At 42.9% G+C, this 25,079-nt stretch overlaps 1 protein-coding gene across 4 annotated transcripts in view; it reads left to right on the forward strand.

Annotated features, from left to right (window-relative positions):
- ZHX2 (zinc fingers and homeoboxes 2) overlaps positions 1-23,935 on the forward strand; it is a 122,903-nt gene extending 98,968 nt beyond the window's left edge. For 3 of the 4 annotated variants that reach the window (XM_090040577.1, XM_090040576.1, XM_090040575.1), the window contains exons 3-4: positions 11,189-13,884; positions 22,722-23,935. In XM_090040577.1, the coding sequence (XP_089896703.1) occupies positions 11,382-13,880 (2,499 nt within the window). In that variant the 5' untranslated portion in view covers positions 11,189-11,381 and the 3' untranslated portion in view covers positions 13,881-13,884; positions 22,722-23,935. Of the gene's footprint in view, positions 1-5,086; positions 5,187-11,188; positions 13,885-22,721 lie in introns of those variants that run through there. The other variant, XM_090040578.1, reaches the window with a different exon arrangement.
- Positions 23,936-25,079: the final 1,144 nt, after the last annotated feature.

Below are 25,079 nucleotides of genomic sequence, written 5' to 3' on the forward strand. Positions count from 1 at the left end.
GGGAGCACTGGGGGGGTGCAGCCACCCCTGCAGAATGGGTTGCTGCTCCCACAACCCACTTTGGAAGATCATGGGTCCACCCCTCGTAGAAGCAACTAACTATTTGAATCCACTCTTCATGTTAGATGAGTGTAACTGGGAAATCAGAATCAAAATATCACAGCATACAGAGTATTCGTTAATGTTAAACTTTTCAAGGAAGGGTCTCGCCACTGGTTTGTATAATGCACAATGAGTCCCTAATTTCGTTTGAGGCCTTTCTGCTCTACAAATGGGAGAATTTATTGTTTCTTTAGAAGAAGCATTTACTGGCTCTTTATAATTTAGTGAGAGTAAAGCAGGTATAGAAAACACCAACATACATTATATAGCAGTGACCAATATGTCTTGCTTTGACAAAGCATATTAAGGAATGTTCTGATGCACATTGTATAAAACACATTATAATTCCAAGTCACTACCTCACTTTCCACAGTTTGCTGGTCACCCAGAAGCCAAGCATGCTTAAAGACAAAAGACAAGGTTTTGAAAGACACTGCAGGTGTTAGACACCACAACACACAGGCAGGATGCATCTATATGAGATACTTACTGCAGAGTTGCCTAATTCGATGTGCAGTAAAACGTCTCAGTCTACACATGCGGAGCTATTAGGACAGAGTAAACTAATTATCTGCTATTGGATAATACTGCCCAACATAAGTACTATTCTACGGCAGAGTTATTTACTCTGCCGCAATGCATGTGTAGATGGTGACCAGGGCTGGATGGAGCACAACAGCACTACAGTGCAGGGCTGCCTGCCGGCTAACCCTGTACTGTAGCACCCTTGTGCCCCAGCCAGCCCCTCCACAGCACAATGAGCCAGGCAGGAGCTGCCCTTGGCTAGCAGGCTGACCCCTTGGGCCACCTGCCAGCTGGGGCTGTACCACCCTGGCTCAACATGCTGCAGTCCCAGGCACTCTTGTAAATGCTGCACACAGGAACAATAAACTCCAGCATGAACTGTGTTGGAATTTATTGCATCACATGAATAGTCAAGTGTAGATGCACCCCCAAAAACTTTCAGTTCCCCTTTGTACTTTTAAAATTCTTCCTCCACTCCCAGAATTTCATGGAGTCTTGTTCAGTAGTGGACAAGCCAAAGTGATGGAGACTATAGCCCAGATGTTCAAAAGTGACAAGTGATTATGAGTTCCCAATTCGGGATGCTGTCAAAGGGCCTGAACAGTCATAATCACAAACATCTGGATGTTTTCTGATTGTATTCTATTTATAGCAAAATACCTTTTAAAAATAAGGCACTTACTTGGTCATTTACATGAACTGAAAAATGTAATCATTCAATTCTAGAGACACTTTTACTAGCATTTACCTAATTAATTACATATTTTATTTATAACCATTTCCCCATGTGTGGTTACTTAACTCAACCTGCAAAGAAGTGCAAGTGTTTCAAGGCTCTAGCCAGTTGTAAGGCAGAGTACATGGGTTTTGCCTGCATACGTAGTACGCTGTCCAAATATAAACAGTTATTTTGACTTGCCTGAAAGCTTTCCCTCCTTCCAGTATTTTTTCTAAGTCATTACCAGTTGCTATACTATGACCTGTCTCCTGGAAATCATTGCTCTTCTTCTGCTTATTCCCCAGTATATTATTTAAACAATGTTTTATACACATTATCAGTGGAGAGTAATAGCTTTTTCACTGTGCTAGTTGATATGCTTTTTGATATTACTGTAACAGTTGCATGCTAAAAACAGTAATAACAAGGGGAAAGCACTGTCCTGTGCATGTTCCCTTTCACATCAGGATATGTAACTCTTATCCCTCATCCTTCAATTTGTTAAAGAATAATATTACTGCAACATTACGTATGTGTTTCTGGTAGGGAGGAAGAGAATGGCTCCAGTATACTACATGCACTTTTTTCATTGGAGTTTTTGTGCGAGGAAAAAAGAAATAATTGGGGCTTTTTTAATGATAACGTAATGGTAATTAAAATCTGAACTAGCCTGAACTCTTTGAATATGATTGTTGTACAGCCAAGTACTTTGAAATCAAATTGTTAAAGCAGAAGGGACACCTACAACTGAGCACACACACTTTGAGTCATGCAAAAGATATGGATTCGTGATTAGGAGAAAGGAGGCTAGCAATAAAACAAATTAGGAATCAGCAAACTAGTTCAGAGTCCTGGGTTATGCAGTACCCATGATGAAAAAAATTTTATTAAACAGAGGGATGACATACACATCCAATTCTTTACTGCATCTGCTTGCACAGTTTGTAAGTTGGTAGACACACTATCTGGATGGCATCCAAGGGGAGGAAGTAGATTTGAATTGTTCTTCCACCAAGATTGATTCCTTACACAGTAGACCATGAGTCCCAAAATTCAGAATCTCAAAGACTGTTCCAGAGGCCTCCATATAGATCTCCCCAGCTACCTTAAGAATTGAGCTGTAACATGCTGCATTTCAAACTAAAGAAACTAGTTTGAAATAGTTGAGGTTATTTGCAAAGGGGTTCATAACTTGGTGATTTTTAGATACCTCCATTTAGAGTTTTTTGTGTCATCTGATGCTTGTTGTGTTTGAAAAAGTATTGAAAACATATTTGGTGGTGATCAGGCTACTAATCGGTTAAACTACAAAATAGATAAAAATGGTATTCAGTGGCAGGTATCCAGGTTGTAGCCATATTGGTCTAGAGGAAAAGGCAGTCAGGTCTTGTAGTAGAGATGATACCTTTTATTAGACCAACAAGATTTTTGCAAAAAAGAATTCTTTTTTCAAGTAAAGAATTTTTTTTTCCAAAAATCTTGTTTGTCTAATAAAAGGTATCATCTCTACTATGAGTCCTGATTGCTGTATTCAAGGTGGCTACATTTATTCCACTCACTATAACTCTAGGCAGGATCTTTCCAATGAAATTGCCTCTTCCCCTTAATTGTATTTGTGTTTTTCTGCCACAAGTCTCTGGATGAGGGCAAGGGAGCAGGATCTCTTTCTTCAGATGCATGGCAGAGCAGTCAGTTCAATAAGAAAACAAGTCAGTCAGATGTTATTGGCATGACAAACTACACAAGTGATGCCAAAGCAGTCCCAGGGGGACAGATGAGGGGGAATGTTTTATCTTTAGAAAGAAAGAAGCAGGCCTCTCAGATATTGCTGATAGATGGGTATGATTTTACATGGGGCAGGTTTTCAAACTAACTGCCAGGGTGATCATCCCATGATCATCCTGGGAGATAAGGGGTAGCCAGACCTGCCAGCAGGATGTCCCATGGTGACGCCTCTGCTGCCTTTGTCTCCCCCCTCAAAGATTAGGCACCTTTCCCTTGTTGCTCTCTGATTAGATTGTCTCAAGGTTTCTCTTAAGTGGAAGAAATCTTATTTCTCTTGTTCCCGTCATATTTTGGATCCAGGAGTAGATGGCATTTCTCTGTCTACTGCCACATTGTTTTCCCAGTCATTCCTCTCTGTATTTGGGGCTGTGTTTTATAAGGGTGAGCAATATCCCAGTGCTATGGAAGATTTCTACTCTGTTGCCTTCTCCTAGGAGCCAACTTATAAGATGGAAAGTTCACTGTTCCTCTAGTAGATATTTGCAGGGAAGAAGTTCTTCTTTTGCATATCCTACCTATCACCTGAGGAGTAGAGGAGTACAGTGGGATGGTGGCCAGGATGACAGGTAGTGAAATAAAGAAGTGTTGGGAATGTAAAGAAGCAGCTGAATATTTCTCAGGAACCTCCATGTGCAATAGATGAAGAGCCTGGGTTCTTTGCACGATCAGCTGGAGGCTCGGTGTCCTGTGATACTTCTTAGCAGCAAATCTCTGTTAGCAAAACCCAAGTATATGTGCTGGTCTAGTGGTGTAAGTGCTGTTGCCAAGAAAACTTAACTTATTTCTCAACTCAAGGGACTGGCAAAAGTACTCTTACTGATATCAGTCTCATCTCCACAAGGTGTGTTTGATGAAGTAGCAACCCTGGGAAGTGTTTCCCCCCGCCCATTGCTCTGTACAGCTCCTGAGAAACCACCAGTGACCCCCTTCTTTTCTTCTGCTCCGTGTCTGCAGCCCCGCTAGGAAATCTGGAGCTTTCTCTTGCACGGTGCTCCAGATTGAGTTGCTACTCTGTTCTTACGTCTGGCTTTGCAGAGCCATTTTACCGTAGTGTGCGTTGTTTAAATAATTATAACAGGAGGTGGAATTGTTGCATATGTTATTTTTATGTTTGTCAAACCCGAGCTAAACAGAAACAAAGCCAGTCATGCACATAAATACTCTCCGAGGGGTTGGTAGATAATACAGTTTAAAAGCCCCCCCCCTCCCCCCCCGCAGTTTTGGACCTGTTCTCAGCCCAGTTAGTGCGGGAGTTTAGTTTGTACCTAGCTGCTGAACACAGCTGCCTGTTTAGAAAGAAGCAGTCTCCTTTTTAACCTGGTGCTCAGTTTGCTTTTTGTGCCTCGGCTCATGAAAAGCAAAGATTGTTGTTTTGCTGTATGGCAAGGCAAAAAGGAAACATGGCAGCCTGGCTTGAGGGGGTGGGGGCTGCAGGAAGGAGGCGAGGGTTTGGCTGCGTGAAGCCTGCATTCCTTCCCCGTGTCCGGGTGAGTCACGTACGCTCAGCCTGAATGAGTCACTGGGCTACGGCCTTTCCCCCTGATGCAGTCACTGGGGCCTAGTCCATGGCTCCAGTGACTGCGGCACCAGTAACAATAGTGAGCATCGCACCCCCGCACGGCCCGAGACCGCTTCCGACAGCAGCCGTGCCTGCAAGGGGGGGTCGGTCGTCTCGGCTCCGGATGGTAACAAATGTCAACAGCCCAGGCTGGGTCACGGTGAGGGAGGTCGTGCATTTACTGCGATCAGTCTGGCAGGATGGATGAACTTGGCTTCTAGAAATTGTGCACGTATTCATATGTGTGTGTACAGGTGAGTACGTGCGCACATGCATACGTGTGTATATGCATATACATGTACACACGGGTGTGAGTGTGTGAAGGCATGGGGAATAAACCAAAGCTATGCAGTGATGCTCAACTTTTGTTTTCCACACAGATTTGCTTGTTGCTGTGAGACGAACCTAAGCTACAGCTGAGTGAGCGAGTTTCATGTTGTTTTTTTTTTCCTTTTTGTTTTGGAAATCGTTACTAGTTACAGAAACAGCCATCTGCAGGTAAAATCTGTTGATTCATGCTAGCAAGCTGCCGTTCTTCCTTGTCCGTTGATCTAGCTAACTTTACAGCACAGGAGAATCTGTTACGGCTTCCATTTCAGAGGAGGAGACAGCAAATCATTTAACAACTTTGTCAGGAGGGACCTCGCAAGGCTAAAAGTCATTTTTTGTAGGCTGTAAAGTCCTGACAAGATGCTTCCTTTGGAAAGCGATGAGTTGCTTCTGTTATTTTCTCTGACATTCCTAGTGAAAAGCTATGAAATTAGATGTGGCAGTCCCTCCAAATTCGTAAGGTGTGATTCTTTGAGATCTGGCATACGGGGTCCTCATTTAGGATAAGAACTGACTGGTAGCTTGAGGGCAGATGAGGGCTTCTTAGCAGCTTTATATTCATTTATCTCCAAAAGATGTGAACCAGTGTATCGGGGGGCTGTCATCTTGGAAGTCTGAATGTGTGACTTGGCTACACTTCAGACATCCCATCCCACCGAGCCGATCCAACCCTGGATATGTTTTCCTCACCCTGACAGCAAAAAGCAATCTATGCATCAGCTGGTTTGAGACGCATTTCCAGGGGCTGTAGAGACTTGTGTCCTATTTTCCCCTCCTCTTGCAGGCAGGCTAACTATTGTAAAGGTCAGGGAAAGGCAAACTCCTGTGGTTCTGTGTACTGTCACAGAGATCTCGCTGAAGGCTGGGATGGGGGAGAGCCACAGGGCTAGACCTCCGCAAACCTTTGTCCTGCAAATAAACACCTATGATTGAAGTGGCATTTACATTCTACAAGTCGCCAAAGGGAAGCATTTGACTTGTCTGTAATTTGCAAGGAGGATCACGATTCCCTTTGAGCAGGACAGCTTTTCTGTAAAATATGGGTTTAAAAAAAGGAATAATCTGCCAAAAAGTTCTATGAACGAGCTTTTCCAGATCAAGGCCAAGAGAAGGTTTGCACAGTTTTTGGCCTTACAATTTTAGCTGAAGCCGTTTTCTGCCTTTTCCTGTATCTATTTATGTCATCCCGCCACTGTGGTGCCTCTGTTCTTCCCTCTGTGCGTGCAGCTTCGTGTACCCACACTCTTGATGTATTACCCACAAAGAGAGGATGGGCTAGTGCAGTCACTAGAGAATGGGTCATGTTTTTTAGAGAAGGGGAACCACAGACCAACTTTTGTAGGCTGCTTCCACATGTTAAAAAAATGGTGCTTTACTTAACTCTGGTGCGTTCCTGCCCAGTGCTTGCCCAGAAGAGGCAGTGCATTAGTTGGACCCGGGTCCCCCAGCATCTATATAGATCACGTTCTTTAGCGGGGCTTTTTTGGTGCTTTGATCTAACAGCTGATTGAATCGGTTTTAGATAAAAGTGCCAAAAAGCCCCACTGAAATGCCTGATCTGTATAGATGCCGAGGAGCCTGGTCGTAGTAATACACTGCTTCTTCTGGTAAAGTGAGGTTTTGTTTTTTTTTTAACATCTGCAAGCAGCTGAAAAGATTTGGTCTAACTTTCTAACCAACTAAGCCAAGGGTGTCAAATTTACAATCCGTGGGCTGGATTTAGCCCACAGCTCTGTGTCGGTGCCCAGTTGAGGCATAGGATTTCTGTGATAGAGTAACCCAAAGCAAAGAGCAGAATATTGTAAGGGAGAGACTTGTGGATGGAGCGTTGGCCCAGAAGGACATCCAAAAGGTTCAGCCAGTGGTGTGGTGGGGACCTTGGGCAAGTTGCTTTGCTGCTTTGTATCTGTTTCCCCACTGGTAAAATGGCAAGAATGATATTAACCTCATTGTAAAATGTGTTGAGGTATACAGAAGAAGAGCTAGGTAGGAAAATAAATCAGAGGAGAATAAATAGGGGAAGTGAGATGGAAAGCTCCCTTCTTTATTTAAAATAAAAGTAGTGGAATTATAGAAGTGACTGTGAAGTGTTCCTGCCTAGGCTGGAGTCTATGATCTCACCTAAGTGTGAACACGTGTTTCCACTACGGACAGACTTGAACATGCCCTTTTTGACGGAATGACTGCTACGCAGGAGGGTGATGAGGGGCTGAGCACACTAGATCTATTCCAGTTTCTGTCTAACAACCTCTGACCTTCTCCAGTGGTAGAGATAGGTTTCATTGCTGTAACAACTCGCCTAATTCTGAGCAGGTTTGAATAAAATAGTGATGGAAATGCAAGAGCTGCGTTTACACGGGCACCCAACTGATGCTACCGGGAGGGTTCAGTAGAGCTCCAGTAACAAGATGGTATGTGATTACTAGTGAAGACCATGTGCAGCCTAAATTCTTCCCCCATTGTGGGTAAGTACTTTGCAAATTATGGGTCAGTCCTAAAATGCCCAGCACTTCAGTGTATCATAGCAGATGCTATAAAACTTTGGGAAACAGGCTGTGTTTCCTTTCTTCTGTATATTAGTGTTCTCAAGAGATGTGACATAAGAGTCCTGTTTTGGCAAAACACTTAAACACATGCTTAGCGGTAAGTCTACACATAATCCCATCCCTATTCCACAAAGCCTGTAAAAATGGACTTAAATACATGATTAACATTAAGTATGTGCTTCATTGTTTTGCTGAAGAGGGGCCTCTATGTATTAGCCTCTTTCCTCCGCCCGCCAATGAATGAGCTGTGTTAACATGTCGAATTCTATGCATGCCCTTCCAGCCTAGTGAAAGTGAGCAGAGGACAAGACTGAGCACAAGACTGCATAGATTTACTTACTCCAAGGTTGCTACAATGTAACAAGCATCCTCTTCTCCACACTGCAGCATTACCATTTAAAAAACTGGCATTTAATGAGGACATATAGTGGATCACAAAAACTGATAGGGAAAGAATGATCTCATTTGGCACTGAAATGGATGTGCTGTTTGGGCTGGAATGAAATAGCTGTTAACATTGCACAAGAGAATAGTATATCCCAGGGCAACCTACAGCCCTCAAGCTGGATCTGGCCCATGGAGCATTTGATTTGGCCCGCAGATGTGGGGCTTCAGCAACTTTCAGTGGCAGGGGACTTTGGCTACAGTCACTATCCCCATGCTGCTGCAGGGAGAAGCAGTAGCTGCAGGTGCTCTCCTTTGGGCTACCTTGTAGAAATGAAGCAGCAGTGACTGGGTCCTGATACCTACTCACCTCAGACCCGAGCTGGGTCATTCTGGCCCTCAGCCTGAAAATGTTGCTGACCATTGCTGTATTCAGTGGAGATTACGTATTGTTAGCTGATTTGGATTCCTTCAGTATCTTTGGACACTGGATGCCTCTTAGCATTTCAAAATACATGATTAAAAAATCGAACCAACACTGCAGTTTGATCCTTATATTAACCAATTTCAAATTCTCCAATTAGTAGACACTTAAAAAGGTGGTCGTTTACCCATACACTTCACAAGAGCCAGTTTCATAAGACCCTGCTCCACTCTCCAGTCCCTCCATTAATAAACCACCCTTCCTGACTGCCTATTGTGAAGTAGAGCTTTGCAGAAGGCACAGAAGTTAGTTTACAAAATCCAGGGTATGCCAGAGGAAATGCAAGTTTGAATCCACAGGGGGTTTCAGCAGAGTTTGTGCCTTTTCTAAGGATTTGGGAAAGCACAAGAAGATGGGCTACCCCAGACTATTTAGCTTGCAGTAGGTACAGCTGCCTGGATTCACTCCATGGAGACAGCAACTGAAACTCTTTTCTGTGTAGCGATGAGAATTTCTCCCTGGAGGATGCGCTACTCGTAAAGTAGGCAGCCATGTCCCGTGCTAAATTAAGTCCCTGAATAGTCCCAGCATGACCCAACAGAGGTTTAATAATGAGAGGAAAAATGGCCTGCACCTCAGTGGACATGTCTACATGTGCATCAATGCACTGCAATTACAGCGCAGTAAGTTTAGTAATAACAGGTGCTAACTTAATGCACAGTAATTGGCACTACTGCGTAGTAGTGCTGGCACACGTCTTTTAAGTGACACTAGTGCACTGTAGACTAATTTTAGTACACTTTTAGCATCTCATAGATACGCCCAGAGATGTACGTTTTGTCACCACAATAGCCTGAGCCGTTGGAAATGTAAAAGGGAATCAGCCATTTTATAAATGCTATTTCTTAACTGTGTTACCTGAGCTTGTTTTTCTTAAATAACCTGGGGCAAGTTTTTCCTCAAATTTACACTGGTATAAATTCATTAGAGGTGATGTTGGTGCATGGGATTAATCTGGTGTTATATCTCTAATACTCAGAGCAGAATTTGGCCCTTGAGACTGACCTTTCAGTAGTAGTTTTGGGTTCTCAGCACCTCTGAAAATGAACTATTTGTGTCTCCACACAGACATTCTGAGAAAGTTTCTGTGTTCCTTTAAGAACTCCCATCTTCTTGCAAGTGAAATCTACACTGACATCAATATTTTTAAGTACATGAAAGTGTCGTGACAATTATATTCCACCCCCTTCATCAGCACAGATAGTTCATAATACAGCTTGTGTCATTTTGTTCTTGTCTGCTGTTGCACTGACTGGTGTTGATGTCATGTTTTTTAAAGAAAAAGAAATAAAACATTATTTAAAAAAATCCTTACATCCTCAGGGCTTCAGAAACCTACAGCTGTTCCTTGAAACATTTAAAAAGAGCTGAGGAAATACTTTTAGAGCATTTAGGCCCTTGGCAGATGTTAATTTAATGGTACTGTGTATCTGATTCCTGATCCCAACAATTGCACATTCTGGCATGCCACATATGTTATGACAGGGATGGTGATTTGGGGGATCAGGGATCAGATCCCAATTACTTTCAACTTAGCAGCCCATATAGAATGTGGGATCCTGATCCAAGGCTCCAACTGTTCTGACAAGTTGAAAGCTGTGTACTGGGCTGCCCAGCATGGGGCTCTGCAAGTGGGAGGCGGGGGCAGGGGGCAGCCAGCTCCATCTGCTCAGAAGCTCAGAAGTCCTGCATGCAAGGCTGCTGATGCCTGGCTTTGTGTTGTCTCGCAATGGGAGACCCCTATGCAAACCTCCTAGTTAGAGACCCTGGGCTGCCCTGTTCCTCATGCTGACAAGCAGCTGGTCAGGCCAGCCCCCACTCTGGAGCCAGGGCAAAGCTGCCCCATTCTAATACCAGTAATCAGCAGATTGTCAGCATGGGGAGGAAATATGTTTTACATTCAGTTTGAGATGCATACAACCAGCCACAAAGATGTTCTGCATATAATGGATATCTTTGTGGCTGGTTTACCATTTTATAGTGTCATAAATTTTCTGAATGTGTGGCACATTGCCATGTATGGCATGATTAACGCGCATTGTCTGGTGGAAGCTTCTAGAAAACTCTCCCACCTGTGCTTGACTTTTTTCAGTAGAAATTATTCCTGATGTAAAGTTTAGTTATGTGACTGTAACATACAGCATCTTTACGTAAGTCGATGTATCTATCACTTGTCTATTTTAACTCACTATAGATAGAGGCGCAGGATTCTGAAGTGGGGTCTGTGTATAGTACCGCTCGTCTTGCCCTCTCTCTCCTTTCCGTTCTGTTTGTACAACCACAAGAAAGATGCACCTTCTTTCTTTATTTAGAAATCCTTGTTGATTTGTATCCACCCTAATTTCATAGTCTTATTTATGATTTGACCCCCAGGGAAAAGTAATTAAGTTTAATATTAACCACACTCAATTTTAAATCTGCAGGCTTTTCAAAATAATAATTAATAGAAGCTGAAGCTTCTAAAAAAAGTTACAGTATTTATAGATGTAGCATCTCCTTTGCCCAGCTAAATGTGTTGGTTTTCTAATAAGCATTCAAACTGTGTGCCCTATCTTTGTTTTGAGGCCATTTTCTAATTTCAGTGCATTACATTCTAAGATCTTGACTCTCTTTATTTTTTGTGGACCTGATTCTGCCACTCAGTTCATTGCGAAGAAGGATACACAGCATTGTCCAGGCTTGGGTACTCTCTTGGGTGATGGATTTCTTTTTAAAAATATAAATAAGACTCTAATTGTGTTTGTTTTGTTCTGCAGGTGTTTGTAATGCAACCTAACATGTCTGGTGCTTGGAGCTGACACATAGTTGGTGCTAAAATTCCTTTGGGAACATACAAACTACCACGTTCACAGGAAGTTGAAGACATCTGAGAAAGTGGCTTTGGATTCATCCATATCTGCAAAAAAAAGAGACCACCATCTGAAACAGCCACACACTATAAAAACTGCCATGGCAAGCAAAAGGAAGTCAACAACTCCATGTATGGTGCGAACCTCAGAAGTAATGGAGCAGGAAGTTCCTGAGGATGGAGAAGCCCTTAAAGAAAGGAGTGCAGGCATCTCACAGCAGGACTCTAAAGATGGCTGGGTGGCTGATACAGAAAGCTCTGTAAAAGATTGTGAGGTGGTAGAGGGGAAACCTCCAGTTGAGAGTCAATCCAAGAAGCTTCAAGGCGGTTATGAATGTAAATACTGTCCTTACTCAACACAAAACCTAAATGAATTTACAGAGCATGTTGACACACAGCACCCAAATGTAATTCTCAACCCTCTCTATGTGTGCGCTGAATGTAACTTTACAACCAAAAAATATGACTCCTTATCTGACCATAACACAAAATATCACCCAGGAGAGAATAATTTTAAACTTAAATTAATCAAACGCAATAATCAAACTGTCTTAGAACAATCCATTGAGACAACAAATGATGTCCCTATTGCAAACAGCGGCCTAGAAAATGCAGAGTGTGATGAATCCCTTCATGGTGGGATCAGTATAAGTAAAACCCCAATCATGAAAACAGGCAAACCGAAAGTGGAGACCAAAAAGGGCCCCAAGAAGCTGGAAGAGGGAGCTATGGAAAACTATGTGGATGGGCACCTTCCCCAAGTCATTACAGAAACCACCGAATCTATTGCTTGTATCAATGGAGCTGACCTGCTGCATGACGTATTGGCTCATGTTATGCCTTCTGTACAGCTGCCACCAAATATCAACCTTGTCCCCAAGGTCCCAGTCCCTCTGAACAGCACCAAATACAATTCTGCATTGGACACTAATGCAACCATGATCAACTCCTTTAATAAATTCCCTTACCCAACACAAGCAGAGTTGTCATGGTTGACAGCAGCATCAAAGCACCCAGAGGAGCAAATCAGAATCTGGTTTGCTACCCAGCGTTTGAAGCATGGCATAAGTTGGTCCCCCGAAGAGGTAGAAGAGGCAAGGAAGAAGATGTTTAATGGTACCATCCAGCCAGTACCTCAAACAATCACAGTATTGCCAGCACCTCTGACAACTGCAAAAATGTCTCAGCCAGTCATCCAGACTGCTTTGCCTTGCCAGATACTGGGACAAACTGGCCTAGTTTTGACTCCAGTGTCAAATGGATCGACAGTTTCCTGCTCACCAATTACACTTGCTGTTGCTCCTAATCAAGGACAGAAACGGACAACACAAAACCTACCAGGCGCTCCAGAATCCAAGCGTCCACATGTAGTTCAGGTGCCTGAGGTAACAACCAAGGCAAACGCCACATCATTGACACCAACGAATGAGCGAAAAAAGACCAAGGAGCAGATAGCAGAGCTAAAGGCCAGCTTTATCATGAGCCAGTTTCCTAACGATGCAGAAGTCTATAGGCTAATAGAAGTTACAGGTCTCTCCAGGAGCGAGATCAAGAAGTGGTTCAGTGATCACAGGTACAGAAGTCAAAGGGGCATTGTTCACATCACTAGTGAATCCTTAGCGAAAGATCAGTTAGCAATTGCAGCTGCACGTCATGGGCGTACATACCACACATACGCAGATTTCACCACCCAGAGGTTCAAAGAGAAAACACAAGCGCAGCTTCGAATCCTGGAAGACAGTTTCCTTAGAAGTTCTTTTCCGACCCAAGGAGAACTGAACAGGCTCAGGGCAGAAACCAAGCTGAGCAGAAGAGAGATCGACAGCTGGTTTTCTGAGAGGAGAAAGCTAAGGGATAGCATGGAGCAAGCTGTCTTAGACTCAATGGGCTCAAACAAAAAAAGCAAGGATCGAGGAACCCACAATGGTACAATAAGCCAGAGTGAGCTGCTGAATAGCTCCCACCTACCCAGTTCGCTATCTGGATCTTCCATAGCATTTAATGAAAAAACCCAAGAACAAATTCACCTACTGAAGAGCACATTTGCAAGAACCCAGTGGCCATCACCGCAGGAGTATGACCAGTTAGCGGCACAAACTGGGCTCACTAGAACTGAAATAGTCCGCTGGTTCAAGGAGAATAGATCCTCTCTAAGAATGGGGACATTAAAATGGATTGACCAGTATGTTGTTGATGGTCATAATGAGCAAAGCCAGAAAAAGGGATCAAAACGCACTGAGAGTCCAAAGAATGGTAACGAGGTGTCTCGGCAGCAGCATTACCAGGAGCATAAAAGGCTGAATGAAGAGAATGTGGGTAAACTAGTGGTGAGGTCTAAAAGAGACTGTGAACCACTGAAAGACTCTTTGTTAGGGAACCAGACTGAGGGCATGGACAGATTGGAGTGCCATAGTCAAGATGGTCATGCTAGTGAGGAGAACGAGGAGGCTGGAGATGTGAACTGGGTGGAGGTTACAGTAGGGGATGACGACGCTGTCTCAGACTGTACAGACAGCTGGAGTCAAGCAGCACCCGAAGGCCAAGCAGAGTTGGCAGATTTTGATTCTGAAAGTATATCTGGAGACAATTCCCACCTTTAGACAGGTAACGATGATACCACTCTGCTTTGGTCTGAGCTGCCTTCAGTCTTGGCAAGTTTCAGTGGCCCCTGAGTTTTCAATTTAAATGCTAGCAGCAGGCTCCTGAGGCATGCTGGATGTGAGCTGGATACTTGAGTGCAGGACAGCTGGTCCCAAGTGTTCAGTACGGGAGGGATTCAAACCAGGGTATTTTAGTTTCTCTCTGAGAGGTCCCGTCTGGCCCCGCTTCTCTGATTCTATGCATTTGGGCGTTTTGCGTGTCCTGGATGAGAGAGGATGTTTGGAATCACTTATTAAGCAGAAACTTTCTGCCTTTATTTGACCTCACATAAGTTCTTTAGAGCTTGGTAAAAAGTATACTGATCAAGCCATACAAAGAAAAAGTAGGTAACCATAGTTACTAATGTCCATCTTACTCACATAATGATGATCTCCAGCGAATAAGGCCATAGCTATTTTTGCAACAGGTCACCATGGATTTTGGCAGTGAAGCAGCCTGACCTGCTCTGTGAAGAGGTCGGGCTTCAGTGACAGGGCCCGGTACAACAAATTCTCTCTTATGCAATAGCAAGCAACAGAATATTGTTATAGATTGCAATGGCATGTGCAAGAGAATCCCTTTCTGCAGAGCGAGGGTGTTTTCTCCAGCCTTTCTACTGTTAAAGTTATATATACAGGCCAAGGAGAGACATGCTGTTTGAAGTGATTTAAATGCCTTTAAAGCAGGGGCGGGCAGTTATTTTGGGCAGAGGGCCGCTTCCTGAGTTTTGGCAAGTCATCAAGGTCTGCATGACAGGCAGCCCAGGGCAGATAATATTAATTTTCTAAATTTTTTAGGGGCCCCACAGGCCAGATAGAATGGCCTGGTGGGCCGCATCTGGCCCCTGGGCTGCATTTTGCCCATGCCTGCTTTAAAGAGTTACCAACAGCAAGGGTACAGACACTTGTGCCCAATGAAGTGCTTCAAAAGAGCCAAAGCAATTTAAATCTGCAAAAAAATGGAAGCATCTTTGAAGCACTTCATTTTGAAGTGCTTCTTGGAAAGTCTGTGTCCTCTAGCTGTGTCCCACAGGGCTCCACTATAGGAGTGGGGACAGCCTATTTGCAGTCTCCTGCGTGCTGAGCTGTCCTGGGAACCTCTAGAGACCAGAGCTAAGAGGCATTCAGGGATTCCTGCTCTGCAGGCCCAGTATGCCTTCATGACCATTTTGAAGTGCTCCCAGGGGGAGGGAACATGAAGGAGTGGAGCCAGAGGGTGCAGCAGCACAGCCCTGCCCCTTTTTGGCAATGGTGCATGTGAGCTCTCTGTGTGGGGTCTGTCAGGGAACCCCGACTTTCATATAACTCAGGAGCTCTGGGGGTGAGCACTGCCACTTACACCCCTCTTTTCCCTACTTCTGAATTCTGTGGAGAGGGTGAGGAAGGGGAAGGGTTAACAGCAGGCAGAACGACCCTTACCCCCAACAATCAATGAAAACAAGGGCTCTGGCCAGACCCTGCACCGAGCAGTTGCTAAAAAAGTGTATATGAGATCTCAAAATGTTAAAAGGTGCGTCATTTAAAGTCTTGGAACTCGTTTCTGATCTCAGTTCTATCAGAATAATTCAGTTGATTTCCTGGGCTTCAACGTACTCTTTGAATTCACTGACATCTCTGAAAACTTACCCTGGTACAACTGAGATGAGAATCTGTTTCTTCACCTGGATCCTCCTTCACTTATCTAGCAGACTATATGATAAGTACTACACTTGATTAGATAATGCCTGTTTTGGACATAATTAACAGTTCTCTGATCCTTAATAAATGGAACCCATGAAACTTAAGTTTAATGTGCAAAATTCAGCATATATTTAAAAACACATCTCTCCAAGGTAGGAGACTGAAATGAGAACAGTCTAGTTTTTTTAAACCTGTTTAAAACTATCCTTTTTGTAAAATTAAATAGCCTTGGCATTGCAAGCAAAAATTGTAAGGTGGCACAGGTATATGCAACACCCCTTATTACAGGAAATCATGAATCAAATTTTCTGAATCGCAAGTATGTCAAAGCAAGAAAATAAGATCCATATGCTGCCTATGCATATAGATTGGTCAAAGAAGGGACTGTAGGTGCATTGTGAGAGACTGCATTGTAATGAGTAACTGGAACAGACACCTTACCCATGCTTTTCAGACCCACTCACAATGCAACGATGTAGCTAGCGTATGTTAGAGCTGAGTTTTCTGAGTAAGGGTATTTGGAACAGCACTAGCAACATTGCTACTACCACTGCAGCAGCTTTTGCTCTGGAGGTGTTCTTTCTGTGCCGCAGTCATAGGTTTGCTTGTGTGGGTTTCTCTTTCCTCCAACATCATCTGTGTTTCCACCAGTTTACCCTTTTTTGCCAGAAAGTTTCAAAGGAATGCTAGTAAAATAAGCATACATTTTGACAAAAAAGCAGTTTTTTGTTATGCTGGGATCAGGTTAGTAGGAGCTTCACCTATTAGATTATTCAAGACAATAAAACTTGGCTCTGAGTCTCACTCCATTTGTAGCACATTGGCTAAAGCCTGACACTCTTAATCTGTTTTGTTTTCCTTCAGACAAATTGTACTTCTGTAGCACTCAAAATGTAAGTGCCTGCCCTCTAGTGACAGAATCTGAGTCTTTGACACACTTGGTACTGTCTGCTTGTCTCAAAGTACTGTACTGCTAGTATTGTTCTGGTAGCCTCTGAACTATTACTGCAAGCCCTGGAAAGTCCACACAAAGGACCCAGAGATGCAAGAGGATGATGAACATCATCTATCAACTATTTCAAGTGGGGGTAGAAAGACAGTAATTGTTCGGGTCTGGTTTTTTTCCCTCCTGAAAAACAGTTTGAAAAGTCTCCATTTGAAATGAAGAATTAAAATGTTTTGTACAATTTATTTTTATACTGAACCTAATGATTCTAAGTTATGTAGTAATAGGTCAGGTGTTTGTCAGTCGTAGCAGTGTAAATCCCAGGCAGTGGGATTTCCTTGTCCTTCTGGCAGCACACAACAGCAGTTTAGGGTAGAAACTGAAGATTAACGCTGTATCTAATGAACCTGAAAGGGAATTTTTGATAGGCTGAGTATTACTATCCGAAGCAGAATTCACCCAAGCCTCCTGCAGGTCTTGGGCAAAAGATTGATCCTTCCAACATTCGAGCAGTCAGCAGCAGGCTGGAAAGTCTGTTTTGGACTGACTTGGAATGGAAAATGCTGCCTGGTAGGAGCTGATAATGGGGAAACGGATGAGGTTTTCTAATTTGTGCTTTGGAACCTTAGAAGTCATTACGTGAAATGCTCATAGCTGAAGTCATGCAAAATGTACAACTTTGCCATTGCTGTTGTTTAACAATGGCATTGTTAAGTAATTAGCTTAGTGTTGATATGTATATTGTAGTAATGTGCAGGACTGAGAGGGACCAGTCCACTATGCCCAGTAGACATCTTGCTGAGGATGCCACCCAGAAATCAAATTTTGTAGTGAGGAATTTCTGAGGTCTGTTTGTGAAGGAGGTTGCTGGAGACCAGGGATGGCAGAATTCCCCCTGTAGCTACGGGTTAGCTTAGAGTTTCAGGTCCAAAGAAGTGCAGAATTCCCAGCTAAACTCTTTGTAAATCCACTGGGTTATCTTCTACCTGTTGTCAGAAGGCAGTGGTTTCTGCACAGCTCCTTGTGAAGCCTAAGAAGTCTGTGTTTGGGGGCATGCTTGAAACTCAACTTCTGTTTCATATTCCAGGTTCAGGAATCCTGGCAGCTGAATACATCCAGGCGGCTTTGTTGTTAACTTGTTTTGCTCTCGGAGTCCGCAGTGCAAGTCCATGTCTGTCATTACTTAGAGAAAATTTTTGCAATAAACTAAGGACAACCAAGTTCAGAAAAATGATATATTCTTTGTCCATCCTTTAACAAAAATATAGGACAGATGCAATGTGGGATGTATGCTTCATAGCCTGCCAAGTTACCTGTTGTTTTTCAAGCAGGCCACTGGGTTTTGAACATTGCTGCAGGTTTTTCTGAAAAGCCTGACCAGAATTGGAAATGATAGTGCAGGGCAATTCATCTGAAAGCATTCATCACCAAGCATTGCTGATTGTCAGAACATTTGACATTTTACTTAAAGCCCAGTCTCCTAGAGTTGTTATAGCATAAGGATCTCAGCTTTTCAATTTTTTTTTTTTTAAACAGTAATTTTCTAGCCTTCATGGGTGCCTGCAGATATGCAGGAACACTGCTCCGACACACTGTAATTACAGTGCGTCGGAGCAGACTTGATTAACAGAGTCTGCTGAAGTACACTAAGTAGCATGCTCCAGCAGCCTCCGTGTCTCATATATTCAGCATCGCCATGCTTCAAAATGGCAGTAGCGGCACGTCAAAGCTTGTCGAACGAGCTTTAGTCAAAGAGCCCCTCCGCCGCCATTTTGAAGTGCAGGATGCTGAATGCACCAGAAGCTTTGGGCACTTTAATTAGATTGGCTTTAATTAAAGCCCCCCCTACCCCCCCAAGCATGAGTAAAGATGCCCCGTGTTTTTGGAGAAAAATGAAAATGTAAATGCTCATAGGCGCAGTGATCAGAAGGAAAATGATCTAGTTCTGCAAGTGTCATGATATTTAAGGCTACCTCAGGTGATTTTGGAACTTGAGTCGTGCATTTTAACACGTGGTCATAGTGGGATAGTGGCATTTTGCATCAGATGCAGGCATGAGGGTTCACATCATCTAAGTTTTGCAACATGTTGTTTAGATTTCTATGTCAATTTTTTAAAAGTGTTTTGCAAACTTTTCCCACTATATAGTTAACAAATGTAAAAGCACCTTTGGGCAGTTCATATTATCAAGTGAGACTCCCTAGTGCAAACAACTTGCACTACTAAAGGCCCTACTCTCAGGCCCCTATCTCTCTCTAGAATGTATTTACTTTTGCTCTCATAGGGACAGCATGCTTGTTTAACACAAACTATATCATTGAGTCATTGCTGAGATCTGTATTGTAATAAAGAGTGCGATTTCTCCTAGCAAGTGATTGGCATCTTCTGCAAAGTGCTGGTGCCCTAAACTGTTGACTTCAGTGGAAGTTAAGGGTACTCGGTGCCCCTTAGAAACAGGGCCTGCAGCCATCAATTTTTTTGTCTTGCAGGTGGTGTGGAAATGGCAAATCATGATTTTTTTCCTTGTTTGTCCCAGTTTTATTACCATCTATAAAACCTGGCGAATCTTAAATGTTAGAGCTGTGCTAAAGTGCTTCATGTCTTTGAGATCATCAGGTTTACGCTGCTTCTAAGCAGAGGGCCTTCTGAACAAAATACCTCAGGGCTGGCAGAGCTAAGACATGCAGCATTACCTCCACCCATCCTTGACTCCCCAGTTTGAATGACAATAGCCATATACAGGTGGGTTTTTAAGGTACAAGTCCCAGGGCAAGGCTATAACTCCCATGTGTTAAGAGCCCTTGCAGGACTCTTAACTGTGCCTCATTTTAGGTCCTATATTAGTATAAATACTATATAATAGATGACTGTGTTGATTGATCATTGCTTAAATGATAGGCAGCTATCTCTGTCCAATGTAATTAGCTGCTATTCAACTGAAAACTCTTTAAATTAAATATGGAACTGATTAATGCTTACAAACTTTGACACCCGTGCAGATATAATAAGATACTGTGCTTTTTCCCATACACAGCACTATGTTGTGTTGAAAACGAATTATTTCTAATGTTAGTTTCAGTGTAGCATATTTTAAGGCTATAAATCCATTCCCAAACTAACACTGAAATCTGTTTAATTTAAAAGAAATGCATTTTCAGTGTTCAGTTTTAGTCCTTCTGTTTTCTGCAGAATTTGAGGAGGTGACTTCTATCCAGTTGGATTAAGTAGCCCATGAATTCCATAAATGAGTCTCATTGTTGTAAAGTAATTCAAATTTTTTTATGATTTATTATTTTTACACGTATTGTTCTCTTACTGACTACTTACATATTGTCACAAGAAGGCTGCTTAACTTAGGGAGAGGATGCGACTTTCAAAAGCACACTGTATTTACCAGGCACTCTTCTCATTAAGTTTTGCCAGTAACTGCCATCAGAAGGAGGCCGTAGGCAACTGTTGATCCTCTGGATTATGGGGTACATGTAAAAAGTCTATTCGGATCCCTCCTGAATCTTTTTGTGGCTGACAAACCCAATTCAAGAGTGACACAGCTTGTTACAAGTTTCACAGATCCGTATGTTGTCTGAGGTGGAGTCCGAAGGAGGAAAGCAAGGAGTTCAGTTGATGCTGCAAAAACTCCAGCCATGGAATAGAAGAAGATCCATTATTAAGGTCTTTGGCCAACTCCCAACTGTGGTCATGGTTCAGGGTCAGATTCATAGACCATAGGACTGCAAGACCCATCCCCGTGAAGGTTTTCAGTCAAGTTACTTTGAATGTATACCTTCTTATACAAATGTATGAGGCCAGGATCAGGCCTGTTGACACCATGTGTGTGCAAAAGGAACAGAATTTGCTCTTTACTTAAATACAACACAGTGGGTACATCTACACAAGATGCTACTGCGCAGTGGTTACTGCACATTTATTTAGTACGCGTATAAGCAAGTACTAAATAAATGCATAGTAACTAGAATTACTGCTCATTAGTCCTGGCAACCACCTTTTTAAGCAATGCTATTGCACAGTAGCCTAATGGTACTCTATCAGGCTACTGTGCAGTCAATGTCTTGTGTAGACATGCCCAGTGTGCAGCCAGTGCCAGAGAGGTTGGCAGGTGCTGCTGGTTATCTCCATAGCACCTTTTCCCCTTGTGATGATCTCTGCAATGTTACTTCAGAGCAGGAATTTTTATTTACAAAATCCATTAGGCCAAACGTGCAGGATTTTCCTCTAATGTTGGCATAACCTTCTTATTCTAGTGTTGTTCCTATAATCCTTCCCCCCACCCTAAAAAAGAGTTTATTCTTCAACTGATGACATTTTTCCATGTGCCCTTCCTGTTCAGGGCACTTTGCTTCTCTACCTCTTCCTTAGCAGCATTGGAGTGACAGTGAGAGCCCGTTGATCCTTACATAGATATGCCAGAAGCACCATGGGAATCCCATGCACAGAGATTTCCAGCTCACTGTTTTCCTAGTGTACACATCGTTATGTATCAAGCACATAGTCCTGCAGCGTGCCTCAGTTCCTGTTGACCTCAGTGAAAAAACAAGGTCTCAGCATCTCGCCAGATCCCATGCTTGTCAATTCAGTAAAAACATGGATGCAGTATCAGGGTTTCCCTCCCTTTTCATTCATCTTCTCATTTTTCTAATGATTCTGGGATGTACCCTAAAAGGCATCTGTATTGCCATTGACATAACTAGGCCCCAAGGACTCTCTCCTTTCTGCTGAAATCAAAACGTTTTCTACCATTGACCCCCAACAGGAGCTGAATCAACCAAAACTACTAGAATGGCCTAGGACAGCGGTTCCCAATCTGTGGTACGCGTACCACCAGTGGTATGCAGACAACCTGTCAGTGGTACACGTTAACAAACTGAAAAATTTGCTGGTGTTACTTAAGGTTGTACTGTTTTAAAGTGGTGGTGCACCTGTTTCTTGCAGTTCCCACGTAACTCAGCCTAGGTTTTGGTGAAAAGTGCTTCTGGGGAATAATCGTCAGTCATTAAATGAGGGCAAAAAGGGCAGATAAGCCTAATGCAACAGTTGGAAACGTGTATTAATTTAACTGGGAATTTTGATTAAGTAACGATTACAGGACCTATTTTTATGCGTGTATGCATGCAAGCCCTGTCACAGTCACAGACCAGCATCCTGAAAGATTTGAATCAGGATTGCTGAGAGATCTTTTTTACAACCCAGCAATTGAAAATGATTAACTAGTGCTAGGTTTTATCAAAATAGGTTTTGAAGACTGTAGGGGATCTGATGCAGTTAGGCAATGCTTCAGAGTAAACAGATGTTTGCACTTTCACCCAGTCTGAACACTTTGTGGATTTTCACATGAAAACAAAAATCACCATTCTGAAAACTTCACTATAACTTGATCCTGTGCAGTGCCTTTGATTGTCTGGGGGAACTGGATGGAGGGGCCTTGGTAGGCTTGTTAAATTTCTGTTTGGGGTATTGTGTCTACTTACTGGGCACTTACTGTGGGTAGTAAAACACAGGAAAGAAAGATGGCAGGAGTAGCTAGTCCTGAATCTATGCAACATAGAAGTGCTTAACCCCACTGCAAAGATGAGGGCTTGTGAAGTTTCTAGGAGTATATATAGCAAACAGTTGCACAAAACTACTGGTGTGCTCTAGCTGAGTGGAGAAGCAGTATCCTTCGAAGTAAAAGTCACGGCAGTCAACTAAGCAGTTCATCCTTCATTTGGCAGCCTTGTGCAAACTAAGTTGTGAGTCCCCCTTCCCCCAAATACAAATGATCCAGGTAAAACCGGACCTTGCACTTTTGCACAACCAGTTGTACCTATGCAGAAGACTCGTGTCTAAAACACCTATTTTGATCAAATCTTGGCATCTATACAAGGTGCTGGGCAGCCATGAATCAAGCTTCACCATGCCATGTAGATTCAGGGAAGAATCAAGTCAGTGACTGAGGAATCTGTCTGGAGGAGGTATCATTGAGCGTTAGGTAAATTGAAAAATAAAAAAAATCTGGCATGCTGCACCAAGACCAAAAAAGATTTCTATGGGAATAGGAAGGCTTCAAGGTACAGTTCATATAATAGCACTATAAATGTGAAGTAGTAAATTGAATGCTGTTTAAAGCGACTATGCTGATCATTTTAATAACAAAGAATACATCTCTCTTATTTTTGTAGGGATACCAATCAACCATGTTCTCCTGATAACTAAGGGGGAAAAATCCATCTGAACATGGAATAAATCTCTATTTTCCTCCGTGGGACAAGATAGCCAACAAGTTGTGACTCCAGGTAGAGCCGTGCTTGCAGAGGCACAGGGAGAAATAGTCTCATGGAGCGTCATTATGGAATTGTTTATAGTGCCAAAGTCCTACTACTGCATTAAAGAAAAAAGGGTCTTTGTACATAAATTTCTCCTTTGCTTCCTGTCCCCACCCCCTTCAGCTACCCGACACCCTCCCGAACTGGAACAGGTTGTACAATGTGGGAAGTTTGTTACCTTTTTAATTGGTGGAAATCATCTTGCTTGTTGTACCATCACAGTTTGGGGTTTGATTTTTTTTTTTTAATTAGTAACCGCTGTATCTGTGTCAATTTTTAAACAACAATCTTTTGGAACCTTTTCAATGTGATCAGCACCTGATCCTAGATCTCCACCCCAGTGATGGTTTACATTTCAGCCCACTCAGTGAATCGTGGGAGTTTTTGTTGATGTTGCCTGTTTGGTTTTTGCGTGGGATTTTGTTGTTTTTGTTTTTCCAGCTGTCTGCTGTTAGTTAAGTTATTTAAATCTCCACATTTCTGTGCTAGAGTGAGGCAAATCTCTTTTCCAGGATCTCTCACTTTTGCCAAACTACCAACACCAATGTTTAGGCCTCAGACCTTGAGAATATGTCTCTGTCTTGTCTGAGCACCTTTTTCTTACAAGCAGTAATAACCCTACAAAGGGGTAACAATGGGAAAATTAAGATTCTTCATAAGTGAACATGTTCGGACTGCTTTGGTCGGTACCAAGATGGGCTACGTACTTTTTAGTCCGCCCTTCATGTTAGGTTGTTGTAGCGCACAACATACATTTCTGATTAACTCTTACCACTAAATTTTATATTGGTTTTAGGTCCTTGAGTGCACTTTTTTCAAATAACCCTAACTCTGTGCGTGTGTGTGTGTGTGTGTGTGTGTGTGTGTACATGAGAGGGAGAGCGAGCAAGCAAGGAACAACTATCAGGTATAAATGTTGCAATCTGATTAGTTGTGTTTTGGAAACTTTCCCATATTTCAGTACACTGCACAAATATAATGCTAGGGAGTTTGAATAAAACCCATTTTTCTAACTTGTTGCTCATTTGTTGTAACTCAATAAACAAAGGCTAAACATGTTTTGTAACCTTTTCCGCTTCTCTCTCTCTCTTTTTTTTTTTAATGTATGTTGCACATGGTAGCTAAGTGCCTACTTCATTGATTCTCAGCCAGGGTGCCATGGCACCGCGAGGTGCCTTGAGATCCTTTCAAGGGTGTCACACAATATTATCACTGCCACATGCGTAAACATGATTCACAAGATGAACTCGGAGATTTCAAACAGAAATCCACAGCCATGGTCGTTCTGAGTTCTTTGCAGCAAAGAAACTGCTCTATTATTTTTCTCTAGTCAAAAAAGGAATGAAAAATAAGAGTAGCATTTTCCAAGGGGTGTCTCAAGTCTGAAAGTTGAAAAGCTCTGCCTTAGAAACATGCCTACACACACAACAAAATGCTCCCCCCACACCATTTTCAGTGTTAAAATCTCTTATAGTTGTAAACTGTGCAAAAAAAGACCCCAATTACAATACTTGGGTCCTTTCAGATAAAGAAAGCAGATGGAGATTATGGACAAAAATGGTTACTACAACTCCACAGAAAAGAGGTTGATATGTTCTTTAATGTGTCGCTGTTGTAGCCCCTTTGGACTCTATATACAGGTACATTCCACCATTTACTGCAAGCTGGCTTTTAGCATTGAAGATGTCACATAAAAATCTGATTCTTCAGTAATATAAAGGTAAATGTTGCACATTTAGGACCTTGGTAGGCATTAGTTTAACTGCATGATCAGGATCTTACAAAATTGTGTGTCCTGCCTTGTCACATGCATGGCAGGAGAAGCAATTTTGGGGGTCTGGGATAAAATCTGTCAGATCCCAATCATGTGACAGGTGAATGGGGAGCCCAGCATCATGGACCAAGTTCCCAGTGCTGGGCTTCCTGCTCATCCAGGTGTTCAAAAGATACCAGGGGAAGTGTGGCACCAGAAACTGGTCCCTGCTGACATGCTTCCAGCAGTACCCTTTTAACCAGCTGATGAGCGAAGCCTGGGGTGGGTGAAATAGGCCCTGCAAGCCATAGCTGCCTGCCAGTTGATCCCATCTACCCTGCCAGCTGCTGTCAGGAGCCTGAGGAGGGAAGGCTGAGCCCCGCTCTGCCACAGCTGGGGCTGGGCCTCACTGCAAAGTATGCAGACTCCCTATTCTCATTTTGTCTGTTGCAAAGAGGTCA

Source organism: Crocodylus siamensis, chromosome 3 (genome assembly GCF_052110815.1).
Source record: "Crocodylus siamensis isolate JL-2025a chromosome 3, ASM5211081v1, whole genome shotgun sequence".
In the NCBI taxonomy this organism is placed as follows: domain Eukaryota; kingdom Metazoa; phylum Chordata; order Crocodylia; family Crocodylidae; genus Crocodylus; species Crocodylus siamensis.